Source organism: Diaporthe citri (genome assembly GCF_014595645.1).
Source record: "Diaporthe citri strain NFHF-8-4 chromosome Unknown scaffold_7, whole genome shotgun sequence".
Classification (NCBI taxonomy): domain Eukaryota; kingdom Fungi; phylum Ascomycota; class Sordariomycetes; order Diaporthales; family Diaporthaceae; genus Diaporthe; species Diaporthe citri.
In genome coordinates, this window is record NW_025064852.1 from 1 (window position 1) to 23,777 (window position 23,777).

Sequence of the window (23,777 nt, forward strand, 5' to 3'; positions counted from 1 at the left end):
CCTAACCCTAACCCTAACCCTAACCCTAACCCTAACCCTAACCCTAACCCTAACCCTAACCCTAACCCTAACCCTAACCCTAACCCTAACCCTAACCCTAACCTAACCCTAACCCTAACCCTCGTGTTGCTGATTGCCGGGTTATTGGGCTAGTGGGCTGGTGGGTTATTATATAATAAATAATATTTTTAAAAAGTTTTTAAATATATAAAAATAAATTAAAATATAAATTAAATATATATAAAATTTTTAAATAAATAAAAATATAATAAATTTATATTTTATTAATATTTTTTATATAATAATATAAATTTTTATATTTATTTTATTTATTTAATATATATTTTAAATATAAAATTATTTATAAATTATAATAAAATAAATAATAATAAATTTATAATATATATATAAAATTAAATTTTTAATTTAAATTATATTTATAAAATTTATTTTATAAATATATTATTTTTATTTTATATTTAATTATTTATATTTATTTAAAAATTTATTTATTTTTTATTATAATATTATTATTTAAAATTAAATATAATAAGCTTTTTTAAAAATATTAATATTAATAATAAATTAAAAAATTTTAATTTATATAAATTTAATTATATATATATATATTTTTTTTTTTATAAAAATAAAAATTTTTTATTATTTTTAAATATATAAATTTAATATTTTTAATATAATTTTATAAAATATATATATATTTTTATAAAAATTATTTATTTTTAAGTTTTTTTATTAAATAAAAAAAATAATATAAATTATAAATAATTATAATTAAATTTATTATATAAAGCTTTAAATAATAATTATTTATTTTTTTATAAATTAATATTATATTAAAAGCTATTAATTTATATTAAAAATATTAATATTAAGTTATATTTATTTATTTTAATATTATTAAGTTATTATAAATAAAGTTATTTTTAATTATTAATAATTTATATATTTTTTTTATATATAATTATTTTTTTTTTAAAAAAAATATTTTTATTTTATATTTTTAAATATTAAAATATAAATTTATTTATTTTTTATATTATTTAAAATATTTAAAATTTATATTAATTTATATAATATTAATAATAATAAAAAATTTAAAACTTAATATATATAAATATAAATATTATAAAAAATTAAAAAACTTTTTATAAATTTTAATATTTTAAATTTTAAAGTTTAAATATTATTAATATTTTAATTATATATTATTTCCTTATTAAAATATTTTAAATATTTAAGCTATTATTAATATAAGATATTCTTTTCCTTATATATTTACTATTATATAAAGGATAATAATTATAAATAAAGGCCTTTCTTTTTATTAAATAAATATTAATTAATTTAATAAATTAAGCATTTAATATTATTATTTAATAAATTATAAGGCCTAAAGCTTACTTAAAATAATAATGCTAACTTAATATAAAAAATAATTAACTTAATATGGAAAATATATATTATATAATATCTTTAATTATTATTATTTTTTAAACTTTTTAAATAAAATAAGCTTTATATTTAAAAATATATTTTTTAATTAATTATTTAATTAAGCTAATTAATAAGCCTTTAATTAATTAAATTAGCTTATTTAATATTATAAATTAACTTTATTTCTTAATTTAAAGCTTATATATAAAAAATTATACCTTCTTTACTTAAATACTTAATCGTTTCTTTATTAATATTTAACTTACTTATATAATTTATATATTATTTAAAAGCCTTTATTAAAAATAATAAAAGCATCTTTTTAAAATTTAAAAACTATATTAAATTAATATTAAAAACGTAAATTTTAATAAAATTATAATAATTCTTAAACTCCCTTAAAAATACTTAATTATATTTTAGCTATTTTTAATTTATAATACCTTAAAAATATATTATTTAAAAGCCATTTTTTTTTCTTTATAATTATATTACTTTAATACTTATATCTTTATTCCTTAACTTATTAAACTTATTTAAAATTTATTATATTTTTTTCTTTATTATTTTAATTATTTTAATAAATATTTTACTTATTTACCTTAAAATAACATTTCTTAATAAATATAATATTTTATTTCTTAATAAAATAAAAACTTATATATATTAAAGCATTAAAATTTAAGCTTAGCTTAAGAAAGAAAATGCTATTAAAAATAATCTTAAAAATCTTTTTTAAGGCTTATCTTTAACTTAAAATAAAAGAGCCCTTATTAATATTAAACTTATATATAAATAAGGGCTTATTATATTTATAAAAAATATAAATAATGCTTAAAAAGTATAAAATATATTTAACTTTTATTATAAACTCTTTAAATTTATAAGCTAATATTTACTTTATAAAGAGTTTTTTAATATTAATTTTAATAATTTTAAAATTATAAAAAAATATATTAATAAGCTAAAGCTTTTTTTAAAGAATTTAAAAATTAATAATATAATTTTTTTTAAATAAGTTATAATTAGCTAAATTTTCTATAACTTAAATAATAAATATATTAACTTTATTTAAAATATAACTTAAAGTTTTAAAAAAAATTTAAATGCTTATATAATTAAATCTTTCTTTTTTAGCTTATTAAATAAAAGTAAAGGAAAACCCTTTAAATTATTTAAAAAAGCTTTATATATAAAGGGTAAGAAAGATAAGAAAAAGATTATTATATACCTTAATTATAAAATAAAGGGGTATACTTAAGAAAATTATTATTTTCTTTATTTAAATAAGGTATTTATTAATTAAAAAATAAATAAATAAAAGAAGGAAAAATTAAGTTTTTTAAGGAAAAATATAAGCTAAAAGAAATAAAAGAAAATATAAAAGCAACTTTTAGCTTTATTAGCTAATATAAAGTTTCCTATAGCTTTAAAAGGCGCTTAAAAAGAACTTATAGCTTATATAGCTATAAATAATTTAATAAAAAATATTAAATATAATAAGAATTTATTAAATCTTTTATAAATTTCTTTTAATAACTTAATAAAAATTAAGGTAAATAACTTTATATATATTTTATATATATATATAATAATAATAATAGTTAATAATAATAAATTTATAGGAAATTAATAATATATAAATTCTATAAAAATAGCTATAAATATTATTATAAATATAATTAATTTTAAAAATATATACCTTTTTAATATTATATATATAATTAATAAAACCGTGAAATAAAGTAATGCAGGTATTATATTTATAAATAAAATAAAGGACTTAATAATTAAGTTTTTAAAAATAAATATTATAAAGAAATTTTTTAATATATATTATATGCCTTTTTTAAGTTTAAATATACTTAATTATAAATATATAAGTAATAAAATTAAATTAAAATTAAAAGGAAATATTATTAAATTATATTTTTAAGAAATAAATAAGCTAATAACTTAAGGATATTAAAAAAATAGCTTATATTTTATAAGAATTAATATAATAAAATAAATAAATAAGCTTAAATATATTTTTTAAAAAATATATATAATTTAATAAAATTTAAATATAAATAATAAAAATAAAAAAGAAATATATAAATAGCATTATAAACTAAGCTATATAAATATTTAAGCTTTAGAAATATTTCTTTAAAAATATAAAATAAATATATTAATAAATAAATTTATTTAAAAATATATAAGCAATTATAAAATATACTTAAAAGTTAAGCATATAATTAAAATAAATAAAATTAGCTTAAATAACTAAGTATATAATATACTTAAAAGAATATATAATAATATAAGCAGTTCTTTAAAACTTATATATAATAAATATAAATATTATATATTATTCCTTAATAAAAAAACTTAATATTTAAAAGTTTCTTTGCTTAAAAATAAAAATAAAGCATTAAAAGCTTTTAATAATTATAAAAATAAGGCAGAAAATAAATATAATAAAAGAATAAAAGAATTCTTTATTAATAATGGAGGTAAATATATAAATAAAAGATTTAAAAATTTATTAAATAAATACTTTATAATATATTATATAACGCCCTTATATATAAAAGAATTAAATAACTTAATAAAAAGATTAAATTTAATTATAATAAATAAAGTTAAAAGCCTTTTATATATAATAAATCTGCTTATATATTTATAAAGAAAAGCAATAAAATATGCTATATATTTATATAATATTATACCTTATAAAAACTTAGGGTATAAGTGCCCTTATAAGGTAATAAATAAAAAGAAGCCTTATATAAATAACTTAAAGATATAGGGATTTATTATATATTTTTAAAATAATAATTATAAAATTAAATTAAAACTTAAAAATAAAAAGGGTATATTATTAAATATAATCTTAAAATTAAATATATATTAAGTATAAGATATAAATAATAAAAAGCTTATATTAATTTAAGATATTTAAATATTAAAAGGGTAATATATAAATAATAATAATATTAATATTAATAATAATAATAATAATAATAATAATAATAATAATAATATATATATATTCTTAAAATTATAAAAATAAAGGAAAGAAAATTCCCCTTTTATTTTAAATGAAATAATAGTTTAAAGAAATCCAGAAAACTATATATATATTATATAAGATATATTATTAAATAATTAAATATTTATATTAAATACCTAAGAAAATATATTAAAATATTGCTTAATTATAGCTAATATTAATAAACCTTCTTCTTTAAAAAAAGTATTAAATAACTTAGAAAAACCCTTATAAGTTAAATTTATATTAAATAAAATATATAGTTTATAAGAATAAAATACTTATATAATAATAAATTTATTACCTGGCTATATAGCTTTAAGGGGGAAATAAATATATAAAAAGAAATTTATAAATAACTTAGCTATTATAAAGCTTAATTAAGTAATAAATAATAAAAATAATATTAAATTTAAATTTAAATGGGTTATTTAGGGATATAATTAAAAATTAAGCATAAATTATTTAAAAACTTTTTTTATAATTTGCTGCCTTAAAACCTATACTATGCTATTAATAATAATAATAAATAAAGGATATTATATATATAATTATAATATTAAAAACGCATTTCTATACTTTAATATTAATTTTAAAATATATATAAAATTACTTATATATATATATAATAAATTAAAATATAAAAATAAAGTTATAAAATTAAATAAAGCTTTATATGAGTTAAAATAATTACTTATGCTTTGGTATAAATATTTAAAAAATATATTAATTAAGCTAGGATTTATTATTTACCCATATAATAAAGGGGTATTTATATACCTTAATAAATAAATTATATTTATATATTATATAAATAATATTATTATTATAAAACTTAATAATAATAATATAAATTTAATAATTAATAAATTATATAAAAATATAAAATTAGATTTTTAAGGAAATTTAATAAATTTCCTTAAAAGCAATATATATATAAATAAAGAATATAAATAAATAACTATAAATTAAAATAAATATATAAATAAAATATTAAAAAGATTTAATATAAAAGAAAAGGTTAAGAAAAAGGAAATAATCCCTTAACTTATATTATATACCCTTAATAGAAAATTAAAAAAATACACTAACCAAGCTAATAAAAATACTATAAAATTATATTAATAATAAATAAGGTTTATATTTAACTTATTTTATAAATGAATTAGCTAAATATATAGTAAACTCAGGACCAAAGCATATAAAAGAATTAAATAAAATATAAGAATATATATATAAATTCCTATATATATCCAAAGTATATAATTACTTTAAAAATAATTTACAATTAATAAGCTATATAAATTCAAACTAGGGTAACGATATATTTATTGGAAAAAGCACCTTTAATTATATATTTAGCCTATATAATATTAATAATAATAATAAAATAAACCTTATAAGCTAAAACTCTTAACTATAAAAAACACTAGCACTTTCCTTTATAAAAGCTAAATATATAGCTTTAAAAGAAGCTATAAAAGGAGCTAAATATTTATATAATTTACTTAAATATTTTAATAATAATTTAAATATTAGCTTTAATCTTAAGCCCCTTATTATATATATAAATAATAATGGGGCTAAGAACTTAATTAAAAATACTTTATTTTATAAAAGAATTAAATATATAAATATTACATATTATTATATAAGAAAAGCAATAAAAAATAATAAAGTAATATTAAAATATATAAATTTTAAGTAAAATTTAATAAACTGGCTTATAAAACCAATAAATAAACTATATTATAAAGAGTTTAAAGAAAAGTATAGTTTAATAGAAAAATAATATAAATATTAAGCTAGAAAATAAAGAGATTTTCCATTTATATTATAATGCACGCAAAATAAATTAAGGTGTTTACTCTTTAATAACTAGGGTTAAGATTTTTTTATTATAAAATATATAAATAAATAAAGCGAACTTAATTATATATATATATAATATTACCCTAAATATTAAAAGTTTTCCCCTAAAAGAAATAATTAAAATAATAAAGGTTTTTCTTAAAAAATAAGCGTTACTTACACGGCCCATATATACCATATATATATATAGTTACAATATACCTATATTGCGTTTATATACGTTTAATTTTATATAGAAAACGTATTTCCATAATGTATATAATATAAATAAAATAACGTATGACTTTAATATATAAAAATGCCGTGATATATCGTAGCCATTATAAAATAATTAGTAAATCCCATATAAAACCATAATTTAATATATAATACCTTACTAGCTATAAGTTTAAGTTTAAGTAACAGCAAATTTTTAGGTTTTTTGCTTAAATATATAAACACTTAATAAGTAAGTTTTTCCCTTTTTATAAGGTTTTCTCACTATATAATTAAATATTCCTTTTTTATAAATTAAATCCCTTATATATAATAAATAAATAAATAAAAGGGAATTAGTTTAAGGGGGGCTGTTGAAATATTTTAAATATTTAGGCTATTATTAATACGGGATATCCTTTTCCCCATATGTTTGCCACTATATGGAGGATAATAACTATAAATAGGGGCCTTCCCTCCCGCTGAATAGACGTTAGCTAGCCTAATAGACTAAGCATCCAACGCTATTATTTGACACTCCTGCTCCGGGAACTGTTCCCTCGGACCTCTTGATCTCTGCATGGCTTGAGCCTAGGACGGCGGCGGTGCCGAGGCTTGCCGTGGACACTGTTAGGACCAAAGCTTTCCAGAAGAACATCTTAGCGTCGTTAGGATTCGCGAAGTAACTTGCTTTGGACGGGAGCTAGGTCATGTAGATTTATGACCAGCAGGCGAGTCTCCTCGAAAACAGGCCGAGTTCTTATACTGGGCACCTCCCATCATCACTACCCAAGAGTGCTGTTGCCCAGCACATGATTCCTAATCCTACCTCGTATTATGATTTAGACTTTTAAACTTTGCAGTCCAGCTTCTCGTGTTTCCGTGCATGGCGGTGAGCTCCTTTCTACTAAATCAGGTTAGGATCCGTTTAATGTGCAACCTATGGCGTTAAGATTAGTTAGCATTACGCGGGGAACCGCATATAATGTATTAAAAATACGGGCGCCTGCTTTTAAGCTATATAATAAAAGGATCCTTATATTTATATCTTATATTATAATAATACATAACTTAAAAAATAATATATAATTTTTTTTAAAGAAATATATTAAAAGACTTTTTATTAATAAATATTATTATTATAAGCTAACCTTAAGTTATTTATAAAATTAAAATAAAACTTTATTTCATTACCTTTTTTATATTAAATATTATAATTTTTATTTTATAAAAAGAAAATCCTTAATTAATTAAATATAAGGGTTTTTTAAAATATTAAGAAATATTATTTTAATAAAAATTAAGTTTATTAAAATATTTAAAAATTTTATAACTTAAGAAATAATTTATAAGCATTTTCTTTAAAAAGTTAATAAAAACTTTATACTTAATATTATTATTTATTATAATATTAAAATTTTTATAAATATATAATTTATATTAAAATTTATTTTTTTAAGAAATAATAAATAATTTTTTTAATATTAATAATAATATATAATTTAATAAAATATAAAATAAAAATAAAAATTAAAGTAATAAATTATATAATTTAATAAATAATAAAATAAGGATTTTTTTTAATATTTATTAAATAATAAATATTAAATTTAAATAATTTTATATAATATTTTTTTAATTCTTAAAATTTATATTAAAATTTATTATATTTATTATATTAATATAAGGTTTTTTATTTATAATATATATTTAAAGCTTAAGGCTTATTTTAATATAAAGATTAATTATTAATAATATTTTTATAATTAAATTATAATTATATAAAAAAATACTTAATATATTTTATTAAAAAAAAGTTTTTATAAATAATAATTATTTATATTTATATAAATATATTAAAATTATAATATATATTTTTTAATCTTAAATATTTATATAAAGAATTATTTTTAAAATTAAAATCTTTTTTTAAACTTAATTTTTAATATAATATTAATTAATATTATAATAAAAATAATTAAAATAATAATAATAAAGAAAATAAAGTATATTATATTAATTATTAATATTAAAATAAAAAGCTTTAATTATAACAACTTTAATTAAAATAATTTTAATTAAGGTAATTTTAATAATAATAGCTTTTATTTTTAATATAATTTTTATTATAATAATTAATAAAATATTTTAAGAAATAAAAAGTATTATATTTATAATAAAATTAATTATTAATTTTTAAATTACTTATTAATAAAATATTAATAATATTATAATTAATATTTTATATAAATAAAATATATTAATTATAAAGTTATTAATATTAATTATATTATATTTTTTATAAAATATAAAAAATATAATATAAAAATTATTTTTAATAAAAAAGAAAATAATTATAAAAATAATATAATATATTATTAAATTATTATAAATAATGCCTTTCTTTATAATTTTTTTTTAAAAAAATATAATTATTAAAAAAGATAATATTAATAAAAATAAAAAAAATATAATTTTTATTTTTATTTTTACTTTTTAATTTATTTTAATTAAAAAATATACTTATATTTAATTTTAAGGCATTATTCTTAATATAAATATTATAATTTTTTTTATAATAAAATATAAATAATATCTTACTTTTTAATATAAAAACCTTTTTATTTAATTTAATATATTATAAATAAAAAAAGTATTTATTAAGTTTAATAAAGAATTATAAGCTTTATTTTTAAAAATAATAATAATAAAAGTTATAATTAATTTAATTACCTTTTATATTATTAAAAAATATATTCTTTTTTTATTTTATATAAATAATATAAATAAGTTATATATTTATTTATAAAATATAATAAATAAATTAATTTAATAATAATTAAATAACTTTAAAAAATATTTTTAATTACTTAAAAATAAGAATATTTATAATATTATTTATATATCTTTATTATATTTTTTATAAAAAAGAAATTATATTAATTATATTAATATTTTAAATATTTATTAAAAAATATTAAATATAATATAAAAATAAAGACTTTAAAAATTATTATAAAGTTTTATTATTATTATTAACTTTATAATTTTGCTTTATAAAAATTTAAATTTATTTTAAATAATAATTATAACTTTAATTATAAAATTATTATTAATATTAATTATTTTTTTAAAAATAAGTTTATTTTTTATATTATTATTTTAATAATAATATTTTAAGTAATTTAATTTTTTAAGTTACTTTTAATTAAAAATATATAAAAAGTATTTTTTATAAATATTAAATTAATACTTAATAATATTATAATAATAATAATATTTTATTTATATAAAGCTATAATATATATATATATATATATATATATATATATAAAGCTTGCTAATTTAATATACAATCCCTTTATAAATTTACTTATATTAAAAAAACCATGCCTTAAAGCTAAATAAAAATTAATATACCTTTTAATTTCTTTAATTAAGAGCTCCTTTCTTAACTTTTCTTAAGATTTATAAAGCCCTTTTTTATTCCTCTTTCTTAATAATCCTTTTTTTTAATCTTAATTTTAATAAAGGCCGCTTTTTATAAATAAATCTTTTATAATTACTTAATAAAAAGTTATTACTTCTTTATTAAAGGCTATAATTACTTTAATATAAAATTATAAAGCTGCTTTTATTAATGCAAGGCTTTTAATAAAGCTAATTAAGGCTTATAATAAGGTTTATTTATTAATTAATTTAAAGGCTCTTTATAAAAGGGCCTTATTATAAGGTATATTTTAAGGTATTGCTAGCTTAAAGTTTTAAGAGCTTAAGGTTTTCTTTAAATACTTATTTTTATTAACTTTAATAAAGTTTTTAAGGCCTTAAATATAAGCCCTTTTTTTTAATTAAAAAGGTTATAAATAAGTAAGGTATAATTCGCTATAATATAGTTAAGGAAAAATTCCTAAAAAAGGTTTTAATGGCTATAGCAAGGTTTAAACTTATAATCTTTATAAAGAAAAGCTAAATATATAATTAATGCGCTATATAGCTAAATTAATACTTATTTTAACTTAATTAAAGTCTTTATAATATTAATATAAACTTTATATTTAATAAGTTTTAAGAAATAATATAAATAATAAAAATTACTTATAAATAAATTTTAATAAAAGTTTATTAATTTATTAATAAAATTAAATATTATTATATTTTTTTAATAAGTATTTAATATTTTATATATTAAATTAATTATTATTTATATAAAAAAAATTATATTTTAAATAATAATAAAAATTATTAATAATATTTATAGCTTTTAAATTATTATACTTATATTATTTATTTTTAAGATTTATTTATATTTTATAAAAAACTTAATTTTAACTTTTTTAATATAAAAATAAATTAAAGTTATTAAAATAATAATAAAGTTTTTAAAAAAATAAATATTAAATAATAAATAAATATAGCTTTTAATATTTATAATAAATTTATTATTATAAAATCTTTAAATTTATTATTATAAAGTAATATAAAAATATAATAAAAAAAATAAATAATAAAGCTTATATAAACTTTTTATTATTAATAATTATAACTTTAATTTAAATTTTTTAAATAATTTAATAATCTTTTAATTTATAATAATATAATTATATTAATATAATAAAATAAAAAATATTATAATTTAAACTTTATAATTAAATAATAATTTATAATATATTATATATTTTAAGTTAAAGTTTTTAAATATATATTTAAATTTTTTAAAATTAAAGTAATAAAAATAATTTTTAAAAATAAAAAATAAATTAAAAATCTTTATTAAAATATTATTAATATAAATATTTATTATTTAAGTATTTTTTAATTAAATATTTATTACTTAATATAAAAAAAATAATTATAAATTTATATTAAAGCTATTAGCTAAGTTAATATATATTAATTAATAGCAAATTAATTATATTTAAATTAGCTATATAAAAGGAAAAAGGGTTGCAGCTATTTATAGTTATTATCCTCCATACAGTGGCAAACATATGGGGAAAAGGATATCCCGTATTAATAATAGCCTAGATATCTAGAATATTCCAACAAGGAGACGGCACATCTTACCACTTTAACTCATCTGGGACGTCCGAAACATGTGCCGGGCTTTCTGTGGCTGATCTCGAATCGAGCCTGGCGCGATTTGACCCGCTCTTCCCCCAACAGTCAGTTCAAGGCCGTTGGCAAGGGTTGAGCCCCGCGACGCAAGAAATCATCAACTGACTCGTTCGCAGGTACAGTGCCGGTCCATATTATGACGGTCAGACGGTCTTCGGTGTGGGCTCTTTGTATCTCGACACGGCCTCGGGCGTCAAAGGCTTTTACCTCTCGTATGCATCAGTGACGCCGAACACGACTGCCACCTGGGTGGACGCCGGCGCCGACATCTCGAACGTCTGGCTCGCGGTGCGGGAGGATATCGCAGAGCAGTGGTCTAAAGGATTAACTTTCCAGCGGGGTTGGTATGACATCGACAAGACGGTGGACGGAGTCAGCAACCATGCCGGACAGTTCACTGTTCAGATCCAGACGCCCACATTTGTCAAGCTCTGCGATACGACGTGTGGGGGACATTGCAACCCAAACATATGTACCTGCTAGCCGGGAGAAGTCAAGCATAGAATAGGAGTGCGTCTCTCGTGCGAGGGCATTAGCTACGCTTCGCTAATCAAGCCCTACCTTTCAATTAGCGAGCACGAGGCCAGACCCATGACGAGGAAACCGCTGTTGTGGGTCTTTGAGAGTCATACGTATCAAAGATCCTGTAGTGGAGCAGAAACTTTAAAAGATATTGTTCTAACGCAATGAATGGGCTTTTTGGACTATGACGCCTTTTCCCTGATGCAAAGTTGTCGATCAACCCGTTACCGCCATGCCTTATGCCTGACCACTGCCGGAAGGAAGATCAAGAAGATAATCCAGGGAGTGGACGTCGAAATTCTCAAAGACCATTTGGTCTGGATGGATTTGATCAGACGACGGCATGTAGATAGCGTCCGGCGATGTCCCTCCCATGGTCATTGCTAAGCTCCCATAAGGAGTGTCTTGAGCTACTTCTCCTTCGGCTGGGGCTACTGGGTCGGGCCGTGAAGGCATAACGAGCGTGCCGTCGGAACACATTGTCCCATAGTCCACCATCGACCACAATGTGGATTCAAACTCTGGGTCCAGCCCCATCTGCGCATGAGGGTCAAGGATAGACGCGAAGATGTGTCCGTGTTCCTTAAAGGACAGTAGCCGGCTTTTCTGCAATTCATGTATTAGTTCAAATTGCGGGCTGATTCGCAGACAAGCTTTGAAACTATTCATGGTTTTTGTTGCCCATGGAAGCCCAACCTCAGAAGCAGAGAAGAAAAGCTTACCATTTTTGAGGCGTGACGCCAGAACAAGCCCATTTGGTCCAATGTGTCCATGATATGTTGGATGCTCTCTTCGAGCTCTGCAGAACGAGCTTGGTTTCGTGCTGCATGGAAATGCAGAATTAGGACGCTACCAGCGACTGCGACTGAGTACGCATAAAATGAGGAGGCGACATGACAGCCGGACTTCGCCGCATCGACGAGGAAGTTCGCAAGTTTGCGGGCATGATCAGCCCCAGTCCGGAAAGCCCGTGAAAGGAAGCTCGGCGGGGCTCCATCAGATAACTCCGGTAGGCGTAGCCTCAGGAGGAAAGGGTGATTGAGCAAAATATGGCACAAATGGAAGACCGCGTTGGCAAAGATGACATGACCTATGGCCTGGTGATCAATACCATCGTCTCCCGTCGTGAGCTTATTGTCAGCTATTATATCCTCGATGGACCGCTCGTCGACTTGTAAGTGGGACTCAACCAGCAAGAGGAAGGAGTTGATCGATGCCATATTGGAAGTGGACTCCCAAGGCGGTGTCTCGCCCTTTCTGCGCTCATGGAGGACGTAGCGGGCGCATCTGCCCAGAGCCGACCCAACCAGCAGAGCTAGAGCGAAATTTCCGCACGTGGATAAAGACTCAGCATCCCACTTGTGTAGTTGATCGAGTGTGGCCGTCGTCTTCTGGCCGCCGTTGCGAAAAGTCTGTTCATCACAGGGCAGCTGGACCTGACAGTCTTCATCCGAAATGGCGGGCGGGCGTGATTTTCCACACGACACTAGTTTGTCCAGAAGGTAGATGGACCAGAATACCCGCCTCTGCTCTTCTCGTTCAACATTGGAGAGTTCCTCGCTAGACTCTTTCGTCAGTTGGAGGTCTTGGGCAATTCTGATGGCCAGGCCAATCTTGAGCCATCCGGAGCTGATTCGGCCAGCTATGAATGGGGGATAATGTCAGCCGGTGCGACGTACGAAATGGTGGCCGTCTCGATACTCACATGTAAAATCGATGATTGCCAAGATGTTCGTTGTCTGAGCTACGTGGATACTTGGCGAGTTTTCGGCAGTCATGTGGTCGTTCAGGACAGAAAGCCACGCCTCCCTCGCATAGGCAGCTTGCGCCTCTTGGACTGCACCACGGTAGAAGTCGAGGTCTGCGAATCGAAGGGCACTCGCAATGGCGGCAAATACGAGACATTTTGGTAATGACCCGTTTTCAAGTGAGCGCCTGAAGCTCTCCTCTTGGAAGTACGAGTATGGCTGGTTATGAACTCGGATGAAGTACGTATCGATGAGTGCTTCCACGATGTTGTGAGGCGGGAGCACATTAAATCTTCTAAACTGTGTAAGCTATCTAGTCGATCGATGCCACAGAATGTGAACGGTATGTCATACTGTTGATGAGCTGTAGAGGACTTCCAGGGTCTATAGAGCACGTGAGAGGGTCGACGACGGCGCGCCGTTGTGTCTTGGTTTCCTTCGGTCGTGTTGGAATGTGGCGAAGACCCGTCCGGACTGGAAGGACCGTCACTCAAGGACCTATAATTGATCGTCAGTTTGTAAATACACGGAGGGTGAATAGATAGGATCACGTGCCTCTGCACCTCGCTCAACCTAGCGAGCTGGTCTTCTATGGTCCTTATCCTCTGCAGAAGCTCGGACTGTGTGTCTCCTAGTCAGTTTCTGCAAGTGCATACCTCAAGAATGAGAGGTATCTCCCACATTTTGAGAGCCTGGTTCAGCGGCAGATGTTATCTGCGAGCTCTGGAGGGTAGCAAGGGCTGCAGACGTGGAGGTCGCCGAATATGGCTCATAGTGGCAGGAGCGCTTGATGCGCTTGCAATTGACGCATTGAGGCTTCTCGCCCGAGCATTTAGTCTTGCGCTGCCTAATGACGATTGTAAGTTAGCTTGTCCTTGTCTAAAGATCATACCTCAGGTCCCCATCAACATCTGGCTGACTGGCGTCGAGTGTAGGTGGAGCCACCTGGTCAAGTATGCGGCGACGTGGATGACATTCGGGATTTCACTCGGCCTGATGCTCGGGCACCTGGACAGAGTTACGTACCGGCAGTTGCTGCAAGCCTGACGAATGCGCTTGATGACACCAGCGTGCTGGGGCTCCAGGTTGATGCGAGGAGGGAACTGCGAACCCAGGCGAGCAGACTCCATCGTTGAGATCCTTCGACGACATTGCTGGGAAGGGTCATCAAGCAGCCTGAGGCTGATGTCAGAAGTCGACTACCGTGGTGATCAGCGTTCCCCACGGATCCGAAGCATAGCCGTCTGTCAAATTGCGGGGAACCTTGGTTGTCTCAACTAGCCATGGTGAAATTTCAGACCCGCACCCGATTCAGCAATTTCAGAAGGGATGACTAAAATGCAATGAAATGCAACGCTAACCAAATAAGGAGAAGAATCTTTTTCCAAAAAGGTTAGACCAGTCAAGTTAAAGAAGACGTATTTTGTCGCCTTTTATCAGGTCTTGTCAGCTCTTATCGGGTCTTATCAGGAAAGCCTTTCAGACCCACCCAGCCTAAGCGAATGGAATTTCACCGGGGGGAGTGAAAGAAATCAAAATGAAATTTCGGGCACCCATGGCTAGTCTCAACCCATGATCCATCCCCGCAAGCTCCAGAATAAGGTTTGCGTAATGCATCTCCACATCTTGTTGATTAGTAAGTACTGGGTACGTGCCATGCATACGCAATAACAAGACTTGGCCGGCATTGGGAGGGCATTTCAAATGTACTCAGTACATGCATGTGCATGAGTGGCAGTGGAGACATTTCCATTATTGTTAGGACAACAGTCCAGGTTTGCTTCGTTGGCACCTCCAACGCCAAGCACCCGAGTATGAAGGACAACGAGCGGGCCTATTACGGTGACCAGACCACAGAAGAACTTGATTATGTAACGGGAATCACAGGAATTCCAAGGTTCCTAAGCAGCAGAGGATCTTATAACTTAGTTAATAAGTCGGTAATGGGTTAATTAACTTGTGCAAATACCATAATGAGGGGGGAAACCGCCTAAGTAATTTGTTGGCAAGTTAAAGAGAGGGCCTGGGTGGCTTTTCTTTCATACAATTCCCCAGAGTCTCTCTGGGAACGTTTCCTGAAGAGCCTCTTTCTGCTTTCTTTATTTTTTCCCCTTAGAAATCATGAATATTCTACATGAAGAATTTTGAGTCGAGCCTCATCTCAAACCAACAGGACTCGGACGGAACTATCTTTCAGAGGACAGCGCACGGGGTGATCAGATTACACATACCTAGGTACTTTTACACGGTTTAGCTGTGCTTTGAGACACCCTACCCTTAGTCAACAAGATGCATGGTGGAGTTGGAAGGGAGGCATGTCATTACTTAAAGTTTTGGTTTGACTGTGTTTCGCTTCCCGGCCCGATGAGTATCCCAATCGACTTTCCGCCTTGCTTGAAACTCTGCTGCTCCATGGGCCCCGTCAGTCCCAGGCCGCAGCATTTCGTCAAAAAGTTCAGAGACACGTTGATGCTGTTCCGGCATTCCACCATATTTCCACCCCAATTCAACAAGCTCCTTGGACATCCGTGACCCACTGGGAGACAACAAACGTAGCGAGTCCAAAAGACTATCCGTAGCGCTCACTAATTCACCCACATGGCTGCATGCAACAGTGACAGCACCGATGGATTGTAACTGCTCGGCCGTCACCGGTCTTCCGGACAACATTGCCTGGCGTGCGAGTGCGACACCCCATTCTCTGACCACGTACTTGGAGATCGCAGCCGGACAAAGTCCCAGCTTGGCCTCTGATAGCGTAAAGCTTGTTGATCTGGGACACAGCCGCACTAGAGAACAAGAATTAGTAGCTGCCGAAATATGAAGAAGAGACAGATTCGCAGAGCTTGGCTCATCGACCTCACTTACAGTCACAAGCGAAAGCTAGCCCGACGCCTCCACCGAGAGCAGGTCCATTGACCGCGGCTATCGTCGTCTTGGAACAATTTCCGATTGCTTCGAGCATCCCAGTCAGGGCCCGAAACAATTTGGCTCGCGCCGGGCTATCGCTGGCCATTCCCACTGTTCTGAGATCCATCCCGGTACAAAAGAACCTTCCGTCTCCCGTGATGACGATTCGTGTTATGGACTCGTCGTTATCTAGAAGTGAGAACGCGTCATCAAGCTGAGAAATCATCTTCGTTGAGAGGACATTGCCTTTCCGCGGGTTGTCGAGAACAATCTTCCCGTTGGGTCCGCTTCGAAAGATTGACACAAGATCACTCTTGTGTAATAAAACCCAGTCAGGCCGATTGGATTGCGCTTTGCGCTTTGACCGTTGAACGTCGTCAGCTTTCGCCAACAATGCTGCCCCAGCTCGACTCTGATTGTCCTGCCCAAGCTTCCTGGATATCCAACCCCCCACATCCGCCAACTTCGCCAGGTCAATCCCAGTGTGGACACCTGCGTGCTCGAAGAGGTACACCAGATCTTCTGTGGCGACATTGCCTTTAGCACCAGGGGCGAAAGGGCAACCACCCAGACCAGCCACGCTGCTGTCAAAAGTCCTTATCCCACATTGGTATGCCTCCCACACGTTGGCCAGCCCCTGCCCATACGTATCATGAAAGTGACCAGCCAGCTTCTCTGGGCCGATTCCATGGTCGCGGAGGTAACTAAGCAAGTCTCGTACCTGCGGTGCCGTGCCAACGCCTAGCGTGTCCCCCAGGCTCACCTCGTAGCAACCCATATCGAGTAAGCTCTTGGTGGCATGGTAGACCGCATTCTTTGGCGTAGGCCCATCATAAGGATCAGCAAAGACACATGATACATATCTGTATTTTAGAACATCTTGGTTAGAGGATTATGCCAAAGGGGGCATTGCTGCATCTGAGCACGAAAACGAAACATGCTTACCCGCGGACAGTCAGCCCACTCTCAATAGCTTTGGCTGAGACGGCCCTGGCTCTGCGGAGGCCCTCATCGACGGAGCAATTGATGTTGGCCCGACTGAAACCCTCAGTTGCGCTAACAAAAACTGCCACCTCTCTGATTTTATGCTGGATTGCAAGTTCCAGACCCTTGTCGTTCGGCACAAGACAGGATAGTCGGATGCCTGGCTGTTCCCGCAGGGTATTCTGCACCAAACTTGACGAAAGGATATGGCGGTTATCGGCGAGCTGAGGAATTGCTCGAGGTGAGACTACTGACGTTATCTCGATATCTCTGATACCAGCTTCTATGAGCCTTGAATTCAAACCCAACTTAGTGTCCGTAGAGATGGTCGGCTTCACGTTCTGGAGGCCATCTCTTGGCCCAACCTCGAAGATGCGAACCATTGCCATATTTGCTTCAAGTGCAAGTAATTCGTACCACAGTCAGGATTGGGCGCGCTGCTGATGCAGTTCGAGCTATGAAATGGCGCTGCGGCACCACGGCGGGATTCCATACCCAGGCATGAATGGGTCCAGTTTTAGCTGGTCTCTTGGCCCGTCAAATTGTCTGGGCAAGCGGTCCGGGCCCCAACTTCCCCCCGTCCCCCGGGCCGGTCGCAGGGTCCGGGGAATGGAAGCTCCGGTGCGCCGCAAGAGACACATTCCAAATCCATACTGCTGCCGCAAGAAACTAGTAGATTCAGATTCGTGGAATTAAGACCATGGAGAAAAGTATAGTATTTGTTTTGGTCCCTGGAAAATTCTCGTTCTGTGACGGCTTGGATGCGAGTCCGAGCACCGACTTGTTGCATTCATCGAGTATCCAGCTTAGCGCATATTGTCCCACAAATTGGGGATTAGTGAGACGCCTTTGCAGTTGTTCAAGTTTGAGTATAGGACATTCGATATTCATCTTCGCGAAATCTACATGTTTTGTTTGAGAGAATACGCCACTGAATTTATATCCTCGCCCGAGCCTTCTGCATTTTCAACAGGGCATTGCCTTGGGCACGTACCAAATGCTTCTTGTACTTCCCGCTGCCCGTCTTGGGTAGTTCTCGGCCCACCCCTTCGTCGCCTAGCCAGAAAATATGCTGTGGAGCTTTGATTCGATCCAGGCTTGAAGTGACCCAATCTCGTATCTCCTCTTCTCTGGGTCGACTTCCCTTAGCCCCTTTGAGGAAACATGATACTGCCTCACCGTATCGAGGATCCTCTAGGCCAACGACGCAGCACTCTTCAACCCCGGGGTGTCTGAGTAGATGGTCTTCAATCTCAGCTGGGGAAATGTTCTCGCCACCTGCGCGTTTTTATCGGGTGCAACGTCAGCGCGAGTTCAAGACGAATGATGCCGAAATGGAGACGGGGACAAGTCCTAGGAAGATCTACCTCGAATGATGATATCCTTGATCCGGCCAGTAACATGCCCGTAACCAGCATCATCAAGGAAACCCTCATCACCTGTGTGCATCCATATAATTCCTTCCGCGTCTGGTCTCATCACCTCCTGCGTCTGGGCTTCCTCCCTCCAATAACCCTTCTGTAGTGCGAATCCGCTGGTACAGATCTCTCCTCGAGCCCCGCGCGGAACGGTGTTGCCATCAGCGTCCACAATCTTGGCAGCGGTATGAGGAAGAACTCGTCCCACGGTTGTGAACCTTTCATCACGGTCATCTTCAGGGGATGTAATGAATGTGACCGGGCTTGTCTCGGTCATGCCATATGCGATGAGCATTTTAGGAATATTCATCTCGCGTTCTAAGCGGCTCATTAGAGACGCAGGCACCGGTGAAGCTGCAGCCACGCCGGTCCGCACCGTGTCTATTCGCTGAGGGGATTTCTTTAGTACCTCAAGCATCGACAGAAACATAGTCGGCACTCCAAGTAGTGCAGTGGCTTTCTCTTTAACCACAGCATCGAGTGTCGAGTTCGCATCAAATGTGGGAAACGGGAATACAATCTTGCTGCCGGAGCAGAAAGATGCTAGGAACCCGATGACAAGACCAAAGCAGTGGAACAATGGGCATGGACAACAAACGACGTCGTTCTCGGTTAGCTGCATAGCATTGCCAACATAACGGCCGTTGTTGATGATGTTGCTTTTGGAAAAAAAATATTAGCCATCGTAATTAGTGCGGCGTAAGCTGGATGAACGTACTCATAAGTCAAAGCAGCGGCTTTTGGGAGCCCCGTAGTCCCTGTTGTCCGTGTTGATCAGCAATGATCCACCAAGTTGGTTGGTGAAACTGACCAGAAGTAAATTGCAGGTTCACAACGTCTGACGAGGCTACCTTTCGCTCGGCCCTGTCCAAAGTCCTGTCATTTATAAAGACAGATTGCCCGCAATTCAAGAAGTCAGTATAACTTCGAAAGTTAGTTCCATGGCCAGATTTGGACGATTCGTCAAGTGAGACAACGTGACGGATCGTCGAATTTGAGCCAAGCGAACCAAGAACCGCCTGCACATGGCCAGCCAGGCTTCTGCGCCTGATTTCTGGAGCAATGAAGAGAACCTTGCAGCCTTGGAATAAATGTACGAACTCAGCAAAGGGATCTCTCCGGGATATGGGAACACCACGTAAGAACTCACCGGTACGAGCAATCATTGCATCTAATTCTTGAGGGGAGAATGCGTTGTTGAAAACGGCGACAGGACTGCCAATCCTCCCAGCCCCGAGGAAGATTTCGATATACTGGTAGCAGTTCCCAGCCATAACTCCCACACAGTCTCCTCGCTTGATCGCAGTGTCCAGAAGTGCCTTGGCCACTAGGGCACTGCGCTCCCCAAGTCTGGCGTAGGTGAGCCGGGCTGACTGCCAAGGTACGATTACCGCCTCCCGCTCTGCGTATTTGGTCGCCTGCTCTTTTATTATTTGCGCGAGCGGCTTCCTCCAGAGAGGCGGCTCATTGGGCCCATATACCAACGAGGCGTCACCTGCGAGGTCATTACGACGCGACTGCGCTTTTGTTGGTTGGTCTCTTGGTTCGGATGATTCCATGGTAACGAGTAATGGGATGAGAAAAATGCGGTTCACTACTACCAATAGTCAACATTTGATTTAGTGGAATCGGGTTCTGCAATCTGCCTCCCATAATAGATGTATCGAATTATGTGATTGCACCGGCAATCCCCGGGGTCGTATGCGGAAGCCGGTCCGGCAGAGCTCGGTTTCACGCTGCATAAGCAGGGCTTCCAGGACTAGCAACCCTGTGGGAAAATAGGCAACGGCTCCCCAAGGCCATGAGACCCGATACCATTTACACATCATTCATGAGCTTTTGGAAACATGGCAAGCGGTCAAAATTTTCCCGTCGAAATAACGTCCGTCGATATTCGGAGCCCGGGGTTGGAGGAATCGCGATCAAAATGGGGCGGGATTTTGCAAGACTTCGAAGAACGGCTTAAAGAAGTTTCGTCAGAGGGCAGCACTGCGTCTTGTTCCAGGCATCAAGAAAGAGGACAGCTCCTGCGTGCGCGTTCCCCCGTATCGTTATTCATTTCAATGATTACAAGGCTAATGCTGCTGCCCATTTCCAGCCAGAGATCGCATCGCTTTGCTACTAGACTTCGACTCGCCGTTTCTCGAGCTCGGCCCTTTCGCCGGACACAAATTACCCAATTCAAACAATTGCGCAAACATAATTGCCGGTGTTGGGATCGTCAGGTTGGTTCATCTCAATGGATTCATGGCTGCAGAACTAGAGGGTGCTTGCTCCAAAGACTAACAGAGGCGTTGTTCAGCGGTGCACGATGCCTGTTGATGTCACACATCCCAACACAAGATGGTGGTGCGTGGAATGAATACACAGGTATGTGCTGCGAAAAAAATCTCGACCCAATTTTATGATGATGTCTAAGGCGCAAGTGGTGTCGTACACAGTGCAGAAGGTGAATCGCATAATGGAGATAGGCATGGAGAACGACTTGCCGCTGATTTCCCTGGTTCAATCGGTATACCACCTGACCGTCATCACGTTCCTCTGATGTAAAGTCTCCATGCTGACTTCATGTGTCTGATCTTCGACCCAGGCTGGCGTGTTTCTACCGCAACAATTCCGTGTGTTCCACAAAGGAGGACAGCTTTTCCGCGACCTGGCAATAAGAACACAGCAAGGGAAACCATCGTGTGCCATCGTCTTTGGTTCTTCGACTGCTGGAGGTGCATACCACCCGGCGCTATCAGATTACACAATCTTTGTTCAGAAGCAGGCACAAGTATTTCTTGCTGGCCCACCTCTAGTCAAGATGGCCACTGGAGAGACTGTCGTTGCCGAGGAGCTCGGCGGCGCAGACATCCATGCGACGACTACTGGACTGGCAGACCAAATCGCGGTAGACGAGTACGCCAGTCACAATCCATTGGGTCTCAGAGCCAAGAACTGACAGCTGATAAGGTTCGACGCCATACAAAAGGCGCGTGAGTGGGTAGCTACGGTTCGCACGCCGGATCCCCGAAGTCTGTTAGCTCACAAGGCCATTCCTGCCCTACCTCCGCGTTATCCAGCTGAAGATCTATTGTCCCTCGTCAATCCGGACATCCGCAAGCCGTTTGATATGCGTGAGGTTTTGCTGCGCATTGTGGATGATTCACGTCTACTGCAATTCAAACCTAAATATGGCTCGAGCATTATAACAGCTCGAGCGCATATTCTAGGTGAGTGCAATCTCTATGGCTGGTGAAAAATCACTAACGACGCTGGCTCAGGATTCCCAGTTGGCATAGTCGCCAACCAGAGGCCGATCATACACGTGCAGGAGGCACTGAAAGCAGCGCAATTCATCAGGACCTGTAATCAGGAGTGAGATTATCCCAGACCAGACATCGCGTCAGCTTCCCATGTGTCGAACTAACACAGACCTGCAGGCTCACGCCCATTGTCTTCTTGCACAACGTCACTGGTTTCATGGTGGGCCCCAAGGCAGAACATGCCGGCATCATAAAGGCCGGCGCCCAGCTCGTCTCAGCCGTCAGCTGCTCTCAAGTCCCTCATATCAGCATAATCATGGGATCTTCATATGGCGCCGGAAATTATGCCATGGCCGGCCGGTCTTACAGGCCTCGATTCCTCTTCTCATGGCCAACAGGGCGGTGCAGTGTCATGGGGCCAGACCAACTAGCTGGCGTTATGGAGAATATCCAGCAAGCAAAAGCCAGGACTTCACCGGGAGACACTGCGTCGCAAGAGGCAATCAAGGAGGGAAAGAAGAGGACGCAGGAGCTGCGAGACCAGGCTATCAAGGACGCGGAATGTTATGCGACGAGCGCAGTTCTGATTGATGACGGGGTGATTGATCCACGGGATACAAGAGACATTTTGGGCATGTGTCTGGAAGTTGTCAAATTGCCCCCGCTTGAGGATACCAAGAGCCAGCGGTCCTTGGCAAGAATCTGAAGTGCCCGGTAGTTATTGCACCTGTATGATATACTCACCCTTCGTAGAGCGTCACCAAGAAATACTTCACTCAGATCTACACAACATGGGATACTATGGAGCGGACGACGACTGTCACAATTGATTTCATCTAGGAGATCTTCAGGCTTGACCTTGGGCAGTACTGTACTAAGTGTCCTTTTGCGGTCAATTGCTACAGCCCTTCCAACTGGATACACTATTGAATCGAGACCAAATCTTCCCAGGAGCTCGTCGAGAATCTCAGTAAGCGAGACTGCTTAGGGCGTGTCTTCTGTTCTGGAACCCGGAAAGAGCAGTGGCCCGCCCTGCGGCCCGATGGCAAATGTCCACATCTGGCGGCCGGGATCGGACGCGGACCTCGGTCCGTTTCTCCGCTCTCGTCCGGACGCGCGGACGGAAGCGGACCGATTGCTTTCCTGCCGAAACGGCACCGCGGAGCAGGCCGTGTTTACGAAAAGTTGCCCATTGTTTCCTTGTATCGGAGCGAATTACCGAAAGTGCCTGCCCTCGCCCCCGGCACGCTCCGGCCTACGCTTGAGCTGT

At 32.7% G+C, this 23,777-nt stretch overlaps 3 protein-coding genes across 3 annotated transcripts; 1 reads left to right on the forward strand and 2 right to left on the reverse strand.

The window, feature by feature from the left end:
- Window positions 1–12,436: 12,436 nt before the first annotated feature.
- Window positions 12,437–18,230, reverse strand: INS49_013213 (uncharacterized protein; the record flags this gene model as incomplete). Its single annotated transcript, XM_043173913.1, has 10 exons — window positions 12,437–12,805; window positions 12,922–13,841; window positions 13,905–14,242; window positions 14,302–14,445; window positions 14,521–14,567; window positions 14,629–14,794; window positions 14,974–15,146; window positions 16,546–16,736; window positions 16,816–17,720; window positions 17,803–18,230. 10 exons carry the CDS (start codon window positions 18,228–18,230, stop codon window positions 12,437–12,439), a joined length of 3,681 nt encoding a protein of 1,226 aa, XP_043020858.1.
- Window positions 18,231–19,194: 964 nt separating this feature from the next.
- Window positions 19,195–20,818, reverse strand: INS49_013214 (uncharacterized protein; the record flags this gene model as incomplete). The annotated part of the gene is made up of 3 exons (XM_043173914.1): window positions 19,195–19,918; window positions 19,978–20,017; window positions 20,410–20,818. The coding sequence occupies 3 exons, from the start codon at window positions 20,816–20,818 to the stop codon at window positions 19,195–19,197; spliced, it is 1,173 nt and encodes a 390-aa protein (XP_043020859.1).
- An 851-nt stretch (window positions 20,819–21,669) lies between these two features.
- Window positions 21,670–23,213, forward strand: INS49_013215 (uncharacterized protein; the record flags this gene model as incomplete). The annotated part of the gene is made up of 6 exons (XM_043173915.1): window positions 21,670–21,771; window positions 21,850–22,160; window positions 22,215–22,237; window positions 22,457–22,474; window positions 22,535–22,619; window positions 22,685–23,213. 6 exons carry the CDS (start codon window positions 21,670–21,672, stop codon window positions 23,211–23,213), a joined length of 1,068 nt encoding a protein of 355 aa, XP_043020860.1.
- Window positions 23,214–23,777: the final 564 nt, after the last annotated feature.